At 41.9% G+C, this 19924-nt stretch overlaps 1 protein-coding gene across 4 annotated transcripts in view; it reads right to left on the bottom strand.

The window, feature by feature from the left end:
- LOC310945059 (disks large homolog 4-like) overlaps positions 1–19924 on the bottom strand; it is a 124332-nt gene that overhangs the window by 40258 nt on the left and 64150 nt on the right. For all 4 annotated transcript variants that reach the window (XM_083911003.1, XM_083911004.1, XM_083911001.1 and 1 more), the window contains 7 exons: positions 9607–9660; positions 6546–6596; positions 4399–4523; positions 3599–3768; positions 2919–3055; positions 2111–2255; positions 770–902 (listed from right to left, as the gene is read on the bottom strand). In XM_083911003.1, the coding sequence (XP_083767129.1) occupies positions 770–902; positions 2111–2255; positions 2919–3055; positions 3599–3768; positions 4399–4523; positions 6546–6596; positions 9607–9660 (815 nt within the window). The remainder of the gene's footprint in view (positions 1–769; positions 903–2110; positions 2256–2918; positions 3056–3598; positions 3769–4398; positions 4524–6545; positions 6597–9606; positions 9661–19924) is intronic.

The raw sequence follows: 19924 nt of genomic DNA on the forward strand, positions 1-19924 counted from the left end.
ACAAACACATACACACACACACACACACACACACACACACACACACACACACACACACACACACACACACACACACACACACACACACACACACACACACACACACACACACACACACACACACACACACACACACACACACACACACACACACACACACACACACACACACACACACACACACACACACACACACACACACACAACCACACACACATGAAGCAGCAGACAAGCAGGCAGGGACAGAGGTTACTCAGTGTAATTTGGGCTCTCTAGGGACACTGTTTCCCAATCCGGTGTCCTGGGCCTTTTTGAGGGCCACTTAAGACCTCAGAGGGGGACATGAGACAAGCAATGACAGGAGCAAGAAGAAAACAAAGGGACGATTGAAGTTTTAGTTAGCACAGATGATAAGAAGCTGCCAAATTTGACATAGCATTTCAGCAGTATTAATGAATTTTGAATTGAATTTGGTTGACAAACTTTGCAGTAATAATGATGTGATACAAACCCAATCTGCCTGAAAACAATGTTCTTTTACCAACATAGCGTTTGTGACGGCATGTAAATCTCCATTAGAGTTAGATATCCAAAAGTCAATATATTCAAATATTAATAATAACATTAACCATTATGGAATTGAACAAAATTCAATTACCAATTGTTATATACTGTGATACCAAAAACTACTGCTGCAATTTATTTTCTATTTGCTTGCTCCAACATTTTTTTTGAAAATGTGTGTCCCATGAATGAGCAGGTGTCTCACCTGGGGATGTCGTCGTCTCCGGTCATGGCCCTGGGCAGCGGAGAGTATCTGGGTGTGGTCAACGGGGCGGGGCTCACAGACTGACTGCCGCTCATGTAGGGACTTATATGGTTGTCTTGATGTGGGGAGTAGGCTGGAGGAACGCAAACACACACACACATATTTTTATTTTCTTATTCTACCACACTGTCATATGTTAAACATAATGGTTTGAAACATCATCATATGATTGAAAAGTGCGTTTCTACTCTGACATCATTGCCTAACCAATCACAGCTCACTGTACCTTCAGTCAATCAGTCAGAACTGTTGATCTACTGTTTATAATTAGACTGCAGGTATGTTGGGAGTTGTGATATATGCTGTTTTGTGATGTGTTAGATTCAGAGCGGTGATAAATGACATGTTGTCTGATAATATGCTGATTTGGAGGGGAGACAAGTGGCTGTTATCCAGTGGACTAAATTTATCAGACTGTTATGTAACACATTTAAGGCTCTGATCAGCCAGAGCAGCCTTTTAGCAGCCTGGAGCGCCTCTTGTTTTTCCGCTCGATGCACCTCGCATTTTTGCAGGAGTGCCAGATGCTCTTCAAGTCGAAAAAAAACTTAGAGCAGAAAAAGGGGCAGTGTGGTGCGAGTCAAGGACTTAAAGTTGTCTAGGTGACGTCATCAGTGTGTCTCTTAAACCATAATGTAAAATGATTCAAAACGACTTGGTTGATTGGTAATAATGGACACTATATGAGCACATTAAGAGAAAGCATCTTTAACAACATCCTCAGTTTACTCAGGTAACTTCAGGACTGCCGTATTTGTAGCGTCAAGCACTAGTAAAAATTAGGTGTTAAATGTGTGCGAAGTAATACATCTTTATGACAACAAACATGAGCCCCCTCTGGTATTCAGCCCTAAAGTGGAAATGTATGACAAGGTCTATTAACCACTTTTCCTGAGAGTAATAAAAGCTATTATGACAAGGACTTTGCAGTTAGAGAAATATTGAAACGTCTACACCTTTTACCCTCGCTGCTAAGCTGATGACAGCACACTCATTTAAAGCTAATTACCATTTCACTCCATGTTCTGCTTTTTACTTGTAACTCGGCTTCCTCTTTCCTGCTTCTTTCTTTAACCACATCTGTATTACATAATACAACTTTGTTAGTATCTGTCAGTTACTTGCATTCATTGGTTATTTCTAATGATGGTGGTCTGGGAATTCAGGCTCATTATGTTGTTGCAGTCGCAGTTAGACTCTAATATACTGTAGATGCGTGCTTTCTTATAAACCCCCCCAAGAGGTGTGTGTGTGTGTGTGTGTGTGTGTGTGTATGCTCACAATTAGTGACGTCAGGTGGAGGGAAGTTGTCGTTGATAAAGAGGGAGGTGTGTTTGGCCACACGGAGGTAAACGACGTCAGGAGTGGACTTCAGGGCAGCGACTGCGTCCTCATGAGTCACCTCCTCCAAACAGGCGGCGTTCACCTGCAGATACATGAGGTCACATGCTGTATGACCGTGTATACGTATGCATAAACAAACAGATAATGTGTAGACAACATTTTGTCCAGTGTGGCGCCCAACCAGACTGAAGAGTGACAGTCTGATACAATCACAGCCTTGTACACCATCATGCTTTATTATACCTGAACTAGTTTTAGAATATAACATACAAAGTAGCATAATACCCACAGGAGCTAATAAACAGGAATAATAGAGCACAAGTCTTGATTTCTTTCAGTTCAATTAGTTCAGTTAAAATAAACCAGCATGACTCATATGGTAACATCAATGTGGTTCAAGTTTTATTAAGGGCAAATAATTTCATATTTGGTGATACTTAAGGATATTTATGACATTTAAATTATTAAAAGCAATTCATGGCATGCAGTATTTCATGCTCTTGGGGATGTTCAGTACCTATATGGGGCTAATATACCTGAATTCATATTTTAATCGGCAAGTCTCCATGCAAGCTTCTTCTGTGTTGCATTTCATTTGTATTTTTTATTTTTGTGTGAAGCTATAACAGTGTCCATGATGTTGACTGCAATGATGATGTTGACTGCAATCAGTAGTAGTCTTCGCATGAAAATAAGTGCAGAAAAGACACAAAGCAACAACGGGTAATAAAAAGGTGTTTCTTACAGCCACGAGTTTGTCCCCTATCTGTAGCCGTCCGTCTTTGTGTGCGGCCCCTCCCTCGATGACCTTCGTCACGTAGATACCATTGTCGCCCGGCACGTGTTGGTTTCCAACTCCACCTGCTATACTGAATCCTAAACCTGAGAGGAGACATCACCTAGTTATATACTGTACATTTCTCTCTGCTTCCTAAGGATGATCTTAATATCAGATGTTTATATTTGCATTGCTGACCCTTGGGCCCTTTACCACTTATGCCATTTAGATTTTTTTCTTTAAACAATACAGTGACAGGTTATTAAAAGAAAGATATAATAATCCATGTCATACTCCATAGCTTAGCTGCTCTATTATCTATTATTCTCCTGCTCGATCATATTACTGCATCTTTGCTGCTGAAACAAGCTGACATCTCAGCACAAATCAATAAATATTGCCTCCCTTTCGGGCACTAGTTGATGGCATTACTTCCTTGTTTCCTGTAATCAGTAAACAGTAGGAACAAATAAGCATGTCCACATCATCAAACATCATCGAAGCTGAAAGTCAGCATTTAAATCCCACAGTTCAGGAGATCCAAATCCAGCGTGCTGGAGTAGAGTCAGAACAACGAGAATATGTCTGTTTTTACTACTTCCAGACTCCACTGCATGGTTTCCATTCATCTTTTTAGTAGTTCTCACCTTTGGGCCCTTTGACCAGCTTGATATCCAGGATTCTCTCACTGAGGCTCTTCCTGCGTCGTATGCATAGTCGGACCAGACCTCCTGCATCCTTCAGCGCCTCCACAGCCCCGCTGTGGGTCACGTCCCTGACGTCTGTCTCATTTACGCGGACTATGCAGTCATTCACCCTGCACAGCAGAGTCACATACAGTAAGAGAGCGCTGTCGTAGCAGGGGGGGAAAATCTGACATCTGAGCATGTGTGATCATTTTCAGTCTCACGCTTTGTATAGTTAGTATATAAATAACTCACACACATAAATCTGGTGTCATTGCCTGAGAAGCTCATAGGAATAGAAAAACGCCTTGCTCAGGGGCACATCAGCGAAAAATGCATTCAATTTCCCTTTTAGATGTTTTGACTGTGGAGATATTCTTCATACAGTACTTGACTATTGATCGGTTTGTTGAGTTGCATTGACTGGATGTAACTTCAATCGCTGTGGCGCTATATGCTTGAACATTTTTGCTGTATTTTGAACATGGATTTCAGGATTGCACCTTTAATACTGAAATAATGAATAGTAGTCAAATGTGCACTGCTAGATTTTGCTACAACATATGAAGTATCTAGTTTACAACTATTGTTACGGGGAACAGCAATCAACATTGTGAAGACTAAATCAGTTAATTCAAGTCGTACTGTGAGGATTTCTCTCCTCTTTGGCAACAAAAAGCTGATCCTAACAAGGTCAAACATCTTATTTCGTAGGTTTGGGTTCACGTCAGAAGCACATTTAGGTGAGGGCGTGTGTGTACCTGAGTCGTCCATTCTGGGCTGCGGCCCCTCCTGGTATAATCTTGGTGATGAAGATAGAGGGGTCTTCTCCGATATGAGGGTTATCGGTCCCTCCTACGATACTGAACCCCAGACCTGAGTTCCCCTACACATGAGCACAAACACAGAGTGTTTTAATGAGAAAAAGAAACGGGTGGATGGATGATCTAAGCGACAGGGTTGGACTGATACCTTGTGCTAACATCTTAAGTTATCTTATCTAATCTTTTAAGTCATAAATACATTATAGTAGAAATGTTAGATGTTTAAGACCATGTCGATAACCACATTGAAAAATCACCAAGAAGAATCTATTAAATATTATATCATATCTAAATGGCCTTCATTTTAAAACTACATCTACCATCTCCCCAATTTTCACTTCTTACAGAACTGGCTTCACCTAAAAAAAACAAAATGTAATACAACCCTCTCACAATATCGCTTATTACCAAATTACACATAAGAGATGGCCTCTGTCAGTCACAGAAATGACAGCCTTCCCTCTGTGTGAGATTCACTCACTCTCTCATGCTTTGTCACCGGGTTTAATGCTAGTGTAATGTCTGCCTGTGCTCGCGTGTATGTCCATAGTATCTTTAAAGCAGATCCAGTCAAGCAGACAGAACCAGGTCACAGGAGAATAGAGAGAGTGAGAGTGAGAGTGAGAGGGAGAGAGAGCCTCGGGGATAGAGCAAGGGGAATATAATGAGAGAGGGAGGATGAGGATCAGGAAAAGAAAGTAAAGAAGGATGGAAGAGGAATCGAGAGGGTGAGAAAATAGGATCAGCGGGAAGAAGACCGAGCAGAAGAAAGAGAGACAGTCAGAGTCATTAAGAAGATGGCGGTTTTATGACTACAGTCAAAGGCTTCTGCTTTTTATAAATGTGTAGTTTTTAGGCTTCAGATTCAAATCTCTCTGTTTGCTCTGTGGTTAAAAAAATAACATCTTTTTCTTAAGTATGTTTGTCCGATAATAACTCTGTACTTTAATAAAGTAGCATTGTAAATTTGACTTGTAGTGATTTATTTAAAGACAATAGTATTTCTAATCTACTTAAGTTAATGGACTGAGTACTTCTTCTACCACTGTTGAGTTTTCAATTCACAGACTTTTAACGTTTAAAATGTTTTGTTTTTTTTAAAGTATTCATTATGAAAAAACATTTTAATTTGTAGTTCACAAACGTGGATTCAATTTTAGGTGCTTTGTATGCTGCTGTGTAGGTCTGAATCATAGTATCGCATCATATTATAGAAAAATATATATCGTATAGGCATATCATTTGTTTTTTAATGCAAAAATAACTAGTATGTGTGGGAGTATAGTGGTGTAAAAAGTGCAGAGTAGGAGTATAAAGTGTGTACAAATACACGTATGTCAAATTTGTACCTAAGTAAAGATACTTCATCTTAACACACCCCAGAATCACTAAACTTACTTCAATGTCATACTGCTCATTATTATGTAACCCTGTATTTACTGCTCGGATGTTTGGAAGCCTGAAATAGTGATGAAGTATTCTGGGGAAAAAGAAGATATTTGCTGTATTGAACGGTTATTCAAGTATCCAAACAGTGTCTTGATTTTGTAGCGTTCAGTAAGTGAGAACTATCAACAACCTTTTGTTTTATTTGAAACGATAAAGAACAAATAATATCAGGCTTCGCAACACGTTGCATCGGCTGATTGGCTCAATATATCGGTTGACTTGATCCATTTAGCATTGATCATAGTTGCCAAAATGATCGTGTGCTCTTGTTTTTGTTGGACTTATTATAATGATATGTGAAAGATGTCAGCTCTCTCCAGTCAATACAAATGGCCTGTTTAAAAAAAATCTTTATTCTAGCAATGGCTATTAACTTGTTCGAATCTCTCAGAAGAAATATGTTCGACCTTTTTCACACCTTCTCAGCCTTTGCTTGTTTTTCTCTGGGCACAGGTTTGCATTTCTTCTACCTTTATATAACCAGGCACTCAATAGTTTCTCAATCATTTCTGCTCTCGACATCATTGGGGTGGTTATGGAGAGATGGAGTTAGTGTCACTGGGAGGGATTTGATGTGACTGATTTACAGGGGCGTGCACGTCAGTAGTGTGTTTTCACTGCATGCAAGTCTTTACCCGCTCCAGCGTGATTTCCTCATACTCGTAGTCTGCTTCTGTTCCATTGACCTGTTGGGGAGAAAGAGGAAGAGGAAGAAAAGACAAGTGTTTCAATTAAGAGTAAATACTGAGAGCTGTTTTCCTGTAATGGACACTAAGAATGCCACTTAGATTTTATAGTAAAGCTTTTAACATGTATTATTTACTGTATATGCTGTGTTTTCCTCTTTGTCTGCTGGCAGGTGCATGAACCTGTCCAACCTTCATGTTTATCACAGCTTTCTGTGCAACATGCAGGAGCTTAACAGTCTGTCATCTCTGAACACCCATCAGCCTTCAGATGTCAAACAATATTTCCTTTCCAATTCTAATGTGAGCTGATTATTATCGAGTCAAACGTTAGAATTACAGGAAAGTAAAATTAGACATTTGATCGTTTTATGAATGACGCATGAATCCAGGGGATTAAACTGGTAACGCACGCTTAATGATGATGTACCTCTGATGTCATAGTTAAGAGCATCCCCACGGAATTACCCACGAGCCAATCACACTGCTCCGCCTGCACTGTGAAGCATATTAACATGTAGATTTCCTGACTGAATGAACGGCACGCGGAATTAAATCTGATCTATCATATATTTTGTCTTGCAGTCGGTTTATACTGGGACACACACACATACATACACAATCGCACACACACGCACACACACACACACACACACACACACACACACACACACACACACACACACGCACACGCACACGCACACGCACACGCACACGCACACGCACACGCACACACACACACACACACACACACACACACACACACACACTGGTCGAGTAGCATCCCAATGGCCCATGTAATCCCCTTGGCTGTAATCTGTGTCTCTCTGCGCAGTCAGATTAGTTTAGATTTTGTATTTCTGTCGTTTGAAACAGAGGGTGCAAGGTTCTTTCGCTCACCAAGTGCATTGTGTCTGCGTGCGCCTTTTATACACTGTGTACATATTCACATTGGTTAAAAGGCAACATGGATATTCTGGAAATATTAAGGAGAATACCAGGTTTAATAATAGTCATTCTTAAATCATCCGATCCTTTCCTGGATATTTACTGCTTAAAATAAAGCATGATGATGAAAATACCTCATTATTTAGGTTAGAACTTCTACTTCCTCTAAGCACAGTGGGTATAAAAGGTCTTGTGCATCTGCAGTGTGTTAATATATCATTCTCAGCAACAAAAAACATATTTGTCATTAAAAAAATGAAGCAATTGAAGTAGTTTAACATACATTAATCCCATTGCTTTGGAAGCAGTCAACAGTCATATCAGAGACATATTAAGAGAAATCTGCGAGAGAGAGAAATCATTTTCACGCTCTTTCTCTGTGATATTTCAGGCAGTTCACCGGGGAGTAATTCCACAGTAATTACATAATAAACTTATCTAACAGCGACAGACACTGATTTTCTGTGGCAGCTGGCTACCAGTAAAATGACATCTGGATCCATCTAATTCTGGACCGAGCTCTACGTCTAAATCCTGGACGCTGTTTTCACTATTGTGCAATTTGTTTGGAGAGAAATATTGAAAATCTGAACATTTCTAGTCGGAGCTCCAAAAAGTGCTGCAACTGTTGTGTGCAGTAAAGTAAAGCTTGATATTACTTCCTACGACTCTTATCTTTCTACAGAGGAAACGATTTGATGTAAATATTTACAAAGTAACACAATTATTGTAGTTCCTGCTACAATTTTATACGGAGCTTGGTTAGAAATGTAACTTTACGTGTCTGACAGGAGTAGAAACCTCATAGATTAGATCGATTGACATGTCGGGACACACATATTGCGCGAGTAGCGCAATATGCAATATGTGAATGTGTTTCAACTTTATTGAAACACATTCACCCATCTACTTCCGGTCAATCCCCTATATGTTACCCTTCTAAATACGCACGCACTCACGCACGCACGCACACACACACACACACACACACACACACACACACACACACACACACACGCACACACGCACACACGCACACACGCACACACGCACGCACGCACGCACACACGCACGCACACACCAACCACCATCAGCACGTCACTAACATGGCGAAAAGAGGCAACAAGTGCTTTCACTATTGGGTCATGTGATCATTGACCATTGTTTGAACTCACTCTTTGATAGATAGTAACTTAACAGACAATGAACGAGATGAAAATCTTACGGATTATAACTTAATTTGTTTCTGTGGACAGAATCTCAACCTTCTCTGTCTAAACACATACAAATGACATTTGTAATGAAATTAAATCAAACATTCTATAATTTATGGCCGTTATCATAGTCAAAACTCAATTTACAAATGCAGGCAGCGTTGCAGCAACTGTTGCATGTGTGGATATGTGCGTGTGCAAGCCGCAGCTGCCTCGCACGATGTTTGTCCCAGCCATTACCAGAGGCAACACTGGGCTTTGTACGTATTTAGGAGCTCAACTTTAAAATTCTAACTTCACATATAGAAACCACAAGGCCAACGTTTGGTCTGAAGGAGCTGCTTAAGTGTTTTCTCCCATGTGCTTCCACTGATGGTGATATTTGTTGGTACTGACAACATGAAGAAGGTTAAAAAAGGCAATTTAGTGTTATATTTAAGTAATGCCAGAAAATAATTTTTTTTATGATTTGACAGCTATGCTACACTAGAGGTATTGACATTGACACCACCACAAAACCTGGACAGGGAAACGTAGGTCAACCCCAAACAGCTGTTACCTGTGAGGTGGTGTGTTTAAGTTGAACTGTTTCTTTCTACATATGCTATGAGCATGAGGCCAGTTACAGCTGCCGAGAGTCAAATTAATCGATCAATGATCCAAAGACAACCACTGATAAGGTTAAATCACACATTCAAGAGAAAGATTAAATTACTTTTCTCAGGAAACTCTTCAAAGACTAAAATCATATGAAATCCAGAACTGGCCACTGAGCCGTTGAAGTACAAGTAGGGTGTAAAGTACACAGTTGAGTATGTCGCTGCGGATGTATTTGAACCAGTACTCACATATGGGGGGGTGTCGACGCTGTCTGTGTTGACCACCACTGGAGGGGGGTTGGCCTGCAAGAGAGAACAGCAGAGTTTTAAAACACTTTGCACACAGAACTTCACCACGATCGCACATGATGGTCACTACGTCACTTCAGAAACACACGTAAACACACATACACAGGCATCTGTGATAACGACTTACTCGTCTCATGTTTTGGTACAGCATGTCGAGTACATCTGCTACAGGTTACCACCTCGGAGCGACAGCATACACCGCATGACATACTGCTCAGCCCTTATATTGGACAACACTATAGTAGTACACTAGGTAGGAATGTTTAACAAAGCACTTTTACTGTGCCAAAAAGTACTCTAATAGCCTGCAGGATATTGTACCCTTCATCCCCAAGTGTCTCCTCCCTCCTTCTCTGCCTCCGCTTTCTTCTTGTCTAAGCTCAGTCTCCTCTTTCTCCCTGGCCTCCTCCTAGAGTCCAGGCCTGGGCAGATGAGGGTTAAAGCAGCAGCCGATTATTGACATTACCTCTGCTCTTGTCTCCTACACAAGCACAGTAAATGACACACCTCACACTAGCTGATAAATAGCCACAGGGTGTCTTTTTCTCCTTGTATTTGCAAGGTGAGCCCCAGCCCCCATCTTATCATTCCACCTTTTTTTAGTCTCCACTTTTTTTCCTCTAGTCTCCTCTCACTTCCTCCCCAGAGAAAATACTACTCGACAGTCCGGATTCTGCAGCTCTGGTCTTCTCCGGCAAACTAGGAACGAGGAGGGCGGTCCACGTAAAGTAATCTAAAGCTCCAGCTCGTTCTGCATCCAAAAACAACTCACAAACAAAGCAGCTGCCCAAACATCACACAAGCTAGAGAACTTAAGGTACAGTGCACCCAGACTTCACTTCACGGCATCAATGTGCAACAGAGCAATAATGGCATCTATCCCTCTACGCTAATCTCTACCTCCCTCCTCCCCCCTTTTCCACTCCTTTATCTTCTCTCCCTCCCACATACGCACATTATCTCAGTCTATGTCTCTTTCTCTCTCTCTCTCTCTCTCTCCTACCACATGTCAAACTGTCTGTCAGTCAAGCTGACAGGATGTTTGATCCCACATGGGAACAGAGAGAGGGAGAAAGAGAGGGAGGGGGGGGGGATCAGAGGGATTATACAGTACGTATGGTGGGAGGAGTCAAATCTGCCTGTTCAACAACAGCGATGAGGAGCAGAGGGTGCAGACAGATGCACATAACCCCCCCCCCCCCCGAACCACAGGGTCACGCTGACAGTTGCAGCTGTTCGACCATTGTGTGTGTGTGTGCGTGCGTGTGTGTATGTGTGTGTGTGTGTGTGTGTGTGTGTGTGTGTGTGTGTGAGAGAGTGTGTGTTGATGTGGATGAATGGGAGAAAGAGCGCGTTATAAACAGAGGGTAAATATGATCACTATGTCATTATGCTCTATTTAATCTTTAACCTCGATGGTGCCTTTAGCTGCATGAAATGTCTCAAATTATGAGAGCTTGTGGTAGTGAATCTTAAGTCCAAAAGTATGTTATTATATCTATATTAAGCTGTTCAGGATATCGTTGTTGTTCCTGTTTAATGCATTATATGTTATTACGTTTCGATCTAATTCGTATGTAAAATAAAAAAGGAGAGACTACAGCTTTCAAACGAATGCAGTGGAGTAAAAAGTAGAACACTTTCCTCATAATATGTAGTGGAGATTCATCCATCTGTGATTACAGTATGACACTCCAGATTTTAGTGAGTGTGGCAGTTGATTTTCATAATTATATTGTGGAGATGCTGCTACATGTGCAAATATTTACTACCTCTAATAATGTTGACAAAGATAACCGGACAATTCTCCCCTCTGTTACCTGATATTTAGTCCATACAAATTTGGTTTGGGAGGTAAACAACCGTGACTGTACCAAACACAGAGCATTTATGATCCTCTGTTGTAGAATAACTTTAAAGTATCCTATCTCGAGAGTGAACTCATCTGAATCCACAGTTCAGATGAAAAATGCTTCATCTTTGTGGCACAGGATGTAGAGCCGGTGATCCATCAATTGGAAGGTCGGCGGTTTGACCCTGGCAGTCTACATGTGTCCTTGGGCGAGATGCTGAACCCTAAATTGCTCCCAATTGGTGTGTCAATGTGGGTAAATGATGAACTGATGTGTACGTGTGTGTGTGTGTGTGTGTGTGTGTGTGTGTGTGTGTGTGTGTGTAAATGGAAGAGAGAGAGAGAGAGAGAGAGAGAGAGAGAGAGAGTGGATGGTGCCTGTAGTGTAAAGCACATTTAATATACCAACTTTACCCGAGCGTGATGTGTGCCCTATCTGTGATGGAATATTGTTTCTTAACAACATGTCCAATGTGTATTAGGGCCATTTCAAAAATGTTAGATAGGATTATATGTGATGATATCATGGATCAAAATTATTTTTGACCAAGATAATCCCAACAAGAAATATTCACATCGTCCCACTTGTCTGTCACTAACAGTCCGTCACTTAAACTTTACATGACTCGTTCACCATAATATTAACAGCACTATTCAAAGCCTGTGTGTGTGTGTGTGTGTGTGTGTGTGTGTGTGTGTGTGTGTGTGTGTGTCATTCACAGAGCGCCAAATCCAGTCAGCTGGTGATTCCATTGACACGCCATGCCAGTCTGCACGCTTATGTAACATCAATATCAGTGTGTGTGTGTGTGTGTGTGTGTGTGTGTGTGTGTGTGTGTGTGTGTGTGTGTGTGTGTGTGTGTGTGTGTGTGTGTACGCGGGTGGATGAGGTTTTGTTACATGGTAAGCCAAAAGAAAAAACGTGCAAATATAAACAAATAAGCAAATAAGCACTCACACACACAAATACACAAACACACACAGCACCCATACCCAGACAGTGTTTTGCTGCTCAATGCAAGTGATTGTTAGTTGTCACATATTTGCTGTTACACCAGCTGTGTTATCATGCCATTATGGCCTGGTTCAGCCCAGCATAGCACAGCTTAGATAGGGATCTGCACTAGTTCGACTCATGAGGCGACAACACAGGGTTCATCAGAGTTCTCAAGCTTTGCAGGATAGTTGTTAAGAAATGCCTGTGTGCACGTGTGTGTGTGTGTGTGTGTGTGTGTGTGTGTGTGTGTGTGTGTGTGTGTGTGTGTGCACGTGTGTGTGTGTGTGTGTGTGTGTGTGTTTGAATTATTATGGCAGTTAGAAGATGATTGGTGATTGGATAAACAGAAATCAAGAATCCCAAAATATCTAAATGATGCATGCCATGAACACACTCACACATACAAACTTCAAACAGGAAAAGTTATGAACCAAATTGGGCAGAATGACGGGTGTCGCGCAATGTTTTAAAGACTTGATTCAAAACTTTGTGTACTTGGATTTCATTCATACGGAGAAACCTTTGTCAAGAGGCAAACGTACACACAAACACTCCACTGCTAATATCGCTGTCCACTCCATCTTCCTAATGTGCAATGAAACTCTATTTGACTAATGAGCTAATCAGATGGAGCAAGACTCTAATCAAATCAGAGCAGCCATGCTAATCATGCTAATCATGCTAATCAGACGATCAAAACCTGCTATCTGATCACGGTGGTCAGAGCAGATGTACAACATCATAACTACCCAACCAACAGATAATTACAGGCAGCTGCCATGCTGGACTATATTGCTTATGTGTTTATACAATACACACGTCCTGTCCTGTTATTTTTTGATGACTTATTTTAATAAAACTCTCATTAACCCCAAAACCGCTTGGTCTGTTAGTTTCATACATTTCTCAGAATTACTTTCAGCAAGTGTCACACACACACACACACACACACACACACACACACACACACACACACACACACACACACACACACACACACACACACACACACACACACACACACACACACACACACACACACACACACACACACACACACACACACACACACACACACACACACACACACACACACAATGTATATAATGCAATTCTGTCGCCAGCTCAAGAGCACAGGTTTACGTGGATTATAGCAGTGAAACACGTCAAGCTGTCAGTGCTTAAAGAGCATTTTGACAAAAAAGTAATAGTGATAAGATCATTTGCTTGCAGCAGCAAGTGTATTATGTAGACGTCTCATCACAAGGTGCTATTGTGTGTTTGATGGAGACATTTCTTCTTTTCTCTGTCCCATTATTCCTTTAGTGTCTAATATTTCTTGACAAGTACTGATTCCTGGAGAACTTGAAAATTGATGAAATATGCAATCAATTGGGCTCCATAAATTGTGTTTCTTAATACTGTGCTACACTTGTAAGATGTTATAATATGGGACACGGCTGTTGAACAAACACTTTAAGCTTGAAAAAGAGTTTAAGGCATGGTGTTTTTGATTTCATATGTGCTCTGATTCACCCTCAACTGACCACCATCCTAAACTGGGTGAGACAGCTCCTTTAATGCCTGACAGATATATGACCACAAAGTATTTTGTGCTAACAGTGTGCTGGAGTCGACCACATTTTCAAAGTTTTAGTACGCTTACATAACTTATAGATTGCAGCAGGACTGAGGCCTATAACACTTGAGTTTGAATTTTTGCACTTCCGGCTCCCTTGTCTCGAAGTCAATGGGCTTTTTGACTGTTTTATTTGTTAAATGCCTGAAATAAGGTTTAAGAGATATTTTAGTTTAGTTCTACGACATAAAACACATCAGTAAATACGGTAAAAGGTGGTTACTAACAAGTGGCTAAATGAGACTAAAGAGGTTGTCGAACATCATCGCGCTGAACACGCAGTATCAGTATGTTTAGGTATCATAAACAACGTGACTTCTGTAACAGCGTGGAATCTTCTATCAGAGGTGGATGGGAAATAATTCATCATATGCACACATCAGCTGGGATCATTGGCCTAACACCACCTACTGTATCCCTGCATCTGCTATCCAGCCATCGAACCTACCTGCACATGGGCCTGTATTTGTGGAAAGTGGTGTAAGAGCGGCACTTGTGGGGGCGTTTCCAGCGAGTGTGCGGACCAGATATATGTGTCATTGGGCCATGGCCTGCTCCCAGCCTTGCCCTTGGCTTTGCTCTTTGTGGGACTCTTCTTCACACTGTCCCTCAGGTTAGGAAACTTTCCTCTGGAGCCCCTGGTGGCCAGGTTAGTTGGCAGTGTGCTCCACCCGTATCCGCCCAGCGCAGAACACAGAGGGAACTGAGGCGAGTGAAAAGGGTGGATGGACAGCGACTGGGACGCGTGCGGAAGAGCAGGAGTGCAGTGGTGGTGGTGGTGGTGTTGGTACTGCTGGAACAACGCGTGGTGGCTGGGTGAATGGAGCTGCATCGGCTGCTGCGGCTGTTGGTGGTGGTAGATTTGATGGGTTGATTGTGAAGAAAGCCGGTGGCTCGGCGAGGCCTGTGAATGGCAGTGTTGGTGGTTTGAAGAATGATGCTGCAGCTGATGATGACTCGGTGATAGGTGAAGCTGGTTGTGGCTTGGCGAGTGCAGTAGGCGATTTGGCGATTGTGGAGCCAGCTGGAAGTTCGGCGATGGTGGAGCTAGCTGACGACTTGGAGATGGTGGTGCTATGTGGTAGTAACTGGGAGAGGGAGAAGGAAGCAGAAGTTTTGGAGAATGGCAGCCATGTTTTGGCGAATGGGGATGCTGATTTGGTGAGTGCAGAGGTAAGGGTTGCAGCTGGTGGTTTGGCATCTGTATTTGCAGTAAATTCTGGTTATGCTTTGAGTGAGAGTGGCTCTTCCCTGACTTGCACTTGGCTTTGCCAGATTTGCCTTTAGTGGAGCCACTGCTGGGCTTCTTGGGGCTACAGCAGAACTCATGGTTGTGGAAATAAGTGGTCATAGCTACAGAGATATATCAAAAAAGTCCCAGAGATCTTATTTATCTTTTTTTGCGTCACTCTCACCACATCGACTTCTTTACAGAGATGACAAAAGGGAGTAGCTCCGCAGAATCACATGTGTCCGAATAATGTAGGTCATGCCTCTCCAGATCGACCAGTCCTCCTCCATGCCCAGTACAAAGTTGGTAATCCTGACGTTCCTCTCTCTCTCTTTCTGCTGTATATCGGTGTGACTAAGATCACTGAAATATCAGAAAATTTACTTCTTTACAGATATTGTTTCCATCTCTTCTCTTTTGTCGATCAGCTAGTCCTAAAAAGCAGAGCATCCTCCTTAAGTGTGATATTTAACACTCTTCTTCTCAGCTTTCTCCCCTCAGGAGCACAGTGACCCTCTTACCGTCCCCTAGGGTTACAGGATCAGCGGTAAAATAAAAGTCCGAGGAAGAAGCAGAAGGACCACTTGGACAGGTAGAGCCTCCTTTCAGTCCGGCTTTCTCTCAGGATGTCTCTCTTTAATGTGCTCCAATGGAAGATTTGTCTTTCTCATCCCGTGAGTACGCTCCACATCAATGGTCAGTCACAAACTCGTATTACCCGCCTATGTCGCCACGTACTCCGGCTTTGTATCTGAAGTGTTGGTCGCTCTGTAGACGATGCCTTTAGATTCATATATTCCAACAACCAAAAAAGTAAAGACGGCAAAACAGGAGTTTGCGCTGATTAGATTCCCATGTTTGTTTTCTTTCAGATTTGTGTTAAATTTTCTTTGTGGTCCTTCTTTCATCCTGTCTTGTTTTATCTTTCTGTTGTCATGATTTGATATTAGGCCACATCTCTATGCACAATTCTCTTTCACAACCTCCCTCATCTTTCTATGCTGCCTCCCGCTCTCAGTGTCTGTCTCTGTCTCTCCAACTCTCCCCCTCTCTCTCTTTTCTGGACTAGCCAATTAGGGGCTTTCCTGGACTCCTGCACATGACAGCAGCCAGGCATGACTAATCAATAGGCGACCAGGGACAGTGATACAGGGCTCAGAGCTCATTCAACGTGTGTGTGTGTGTGTGTGTGTGTGTGTGTGTGTGTGTGTGTGTGTGTGTGTGTGTGTGTGTGTGTGTGTGTGTGTGTGTGTGTGTGTGTGTGTGTGTGTGTGCAATGAACAGAGAGCTGTGATTGGTGGAGGGCAGTCCCTTCCATCAACCTTTGTCTTGTTCTTTTAAAGCATCACAAGGCAGGCCGGGCCAGTGTGTGTGTGTGTGTGTGTGTGTGTGTGTGTGTGTGTGTGTGTGTGTGTGTGTGTGTGTGTGTGTGTGTGTTTGTGTGTGTGAAAAGCCTGCTGTGGGTTCGTGTGAGTGTGTGTCTTTATGCATTGGCCTACTTCCTTGTGAGAATGTGTGCCTCTCTTCTTGTGCGTTTCTCCAAGTTTAATCTTTGTATGGGTGGAACAGCATTTCAATCCGCAATCTCTAAGTCACCACACACACACACACACATACACACACACACACCTACAGTACAGTGAACAGTAAACACTACAAATGAACTATGACGCCACAGGTTACTAGGAAACTCAATACACTTTGAGCAAAAACCATGTTTGCCTCACATGTCTAGTGATGGGCACTAGAGCACCATCCTCCGATCATAGGTTTGGTGGTTTGATCCACAGAAGTAGCCAGGGGGAATCCTAAATTGCTTCCAAAAGCAAGCCAAGCACCTTGACTTTGTGTGTAAAATACATGGTGAAGCCCTTTCTCCTGCTTTGGTAGAAAATGCTCTTAAAGTCTGTTAGAGTCCATTTATTTGAAAAATCTGAATGAAACTGAGGCCTTGTACTTGCACTGGTACTGACACAAATTACAAATATACTCAGACCTTTGGTGCAAAAAAATAAATTGATTTATATCATTAGTTTCTCCAAACACAGATAGCCTTTAAAGCATTTCTACATTTCTGTAGTAATACAGAAATTACATAACATTTGTGGAGTGACCAGAGAATGGCCACTATCTTTAATATCAATTTAATTATAGCTTCTGGAGTCCTACAGATGACTACAACTGGTATTTAAGAAAGAACAGGAGATGCCATCGGTGTGCACACAGCACTGGACACACAAACACACACACACACACAAACAAACATGCAGAGTTATTAGCTACGAGGTCCTCTATAATGTCAGCAAATATGTATATGTCACAACTCGCCCCAAACCACTCTAATAAGAGAGAGAGAGACAGATAAACAGACAGAGAAGGAACATTAAAAAGCAGCGCGCCTGTGGAGAGCACAAATAGATGAAAAGAGGGTAAAGGGTGGTTGAGAAAAAGGCTGCTGAGTGTGTGTGTGTGTGTGTGTGTCCCTGTGTAAAGTGCTGCTAGTGCTGCAGGGTAACCGTTCAGTCAGAAGAGGATGAGCAAGAAGAATAGGCTGTTAGCATCGCAGTGCTAGATGAAGCCCACATTAATATAGTGCCGGAGGACGGCTGAGGAAAGGGTGGGCTGTGGTGAGGAATGGTTAAAGACAAGAGATGAAACAGAGATAAGGGATAGGGGGATTATAATTGGTAAAGGATTAAGTTTAGTGTTTGAGTTTGACTTTAGTAGAAGAGTGTACGTTTAAAATTTAAAATATTCTATCAAGCACCATCATGAGTATGATCGGTCAACCATATCTGGTGCCTGCTACGGTTGCGTAACCCATACAAAAGGAGTGACAAACTCAAAGAATTACATTTATGATCACTGCACTGTTATGTATGAAGCATCTGAGTCAGCGTGTCCACACTATTAAGCTCTACTTTCTACCCCCAGTCCCTTTTGACATGGCTCTTTGATTAAACACTAAACTAATCAAATCAAGCAGAGATGATCAGTTCTGTAAAACGGTCGGCTTAACCGGACGCTCGTTATATGTTCTGGGTCAGAGTGACCCTTTAACAAAGTTTAAAAACCCAGGAAAAACATCCTCATTCAGTGAGCGACACACACTTTTATATCAATTACACTGAATTAGTGTAATTGATATTAATTGGTCTAGTGAACACGCACACATATTACCCATTACAGGTCTGACTAAGTGAGAGTAGCAGTAAAAAGTGGAGGGGCACCATTCCCACCAAAACAAGCCTAAGTTTGTTTGTTTAATAAAAATATGTAAAGTGATAAAATCATCTACGGTTAGATTCCAAACAATTCAATCCGACCACTCAAACCTTTAGTCCAGTGTGATGTGTGTTCAATAGGGGAATAAAATCTTGGCCAGGGGCTCTAGTAATTTTGCATAAAACATTAAATTAAAAAAAACATTGTCCCCCAATTCCACTGACTGCAAGGAGACAAGATTGTGGTGCTGAATGTCTCCAGCAGGGGGGCTCAGACTCCACTGACAGACGGAGGGCTGATGTGAGAAACATACAGATTAGGAAGATGCTTCTCTGCAACATTGTTCCCTCGTCATTACTGAGTTATTTGTCTCAGCTGTCTGATGTTATCGGCAGTGATTGGCATCCTGTGTGATATCGCACAGAGATAGCGCAACGCTGCATCTCACGTCAACGCCTAGCAAACTCCCAGAAGAGATTTAAAAAAAAAAAATGGTGGTAGGAAATACATGCACACAGGGGAAGGGGGTTAAATCCATTTGAGCTCATACACACACACAACATGCCACATTATCAAGCACTATAGCTTAATTATTCAGTGATACTTGGTTGGTTTCATCTGACTATATTTTCTTGATATTACTGTAAATATTGTGTACTAGCCTATTTGTTTCAGTCCCATCATTAAGACTGATAACTAAACCTCTCCAAGTACTGCAGAGTGTTCAAAGTCAAACTGCTCCTGACTGAACTGAACTAAATTCATACTAAAATGGACACAGAATAACGGCATAATGGCTGCAGATGCACTGGTTGACTCTGAAGGTAAAGGATATAAAAACACAGCATCTGTGGTCTCCATGGACCAGTGGGTGATCAGGCGTGAGGTTACAGCCTGAGATCTTCATTATCATACAGTATATCACACCAGAAGCCAGGGGGAGTATGTGGTGTGCTGTGACAGGCAGCGTTATTATACAACTGCACTTTTATCGAGAAAAAATGATTAAGCAATTATGTCAATTTGGATCATTTAAATTAAAGCTGCGCAAATTCATATTCTACGCTTGTGGCAATAAATATATCAGACGAGTTAATGTGGTGAGAAAACAATTATTTTTTCAAAAGAAAGTCACCGAAAATAGCATCAGTGGATCAAGCTGTTACGGCTAATGTGTTAACCCACGATGGGCCACTTAAGCATCCAGCAGAGACGGAGCAACATGAGCAACCCGTCTGAGTCAAGCTTCAGGCCCCTGATGAATCAGAGTCCAGTCGATGCTCAACTTTCTTCACCATGACAGTTTAGATTATC

This window comes from Echiichthys vipera (genome assembly GCF_963691815.1).
Source record: "Echiichthys vipera genome assembly, chromosome: 3".
Classification (NCBI taxonomy): domain Eukaryota; kingdom Metazoa; phylum Chordata; class Actinopteri; order Perciformes; family Trachinidae; genus Echiichthys; species Echiichthys vipera.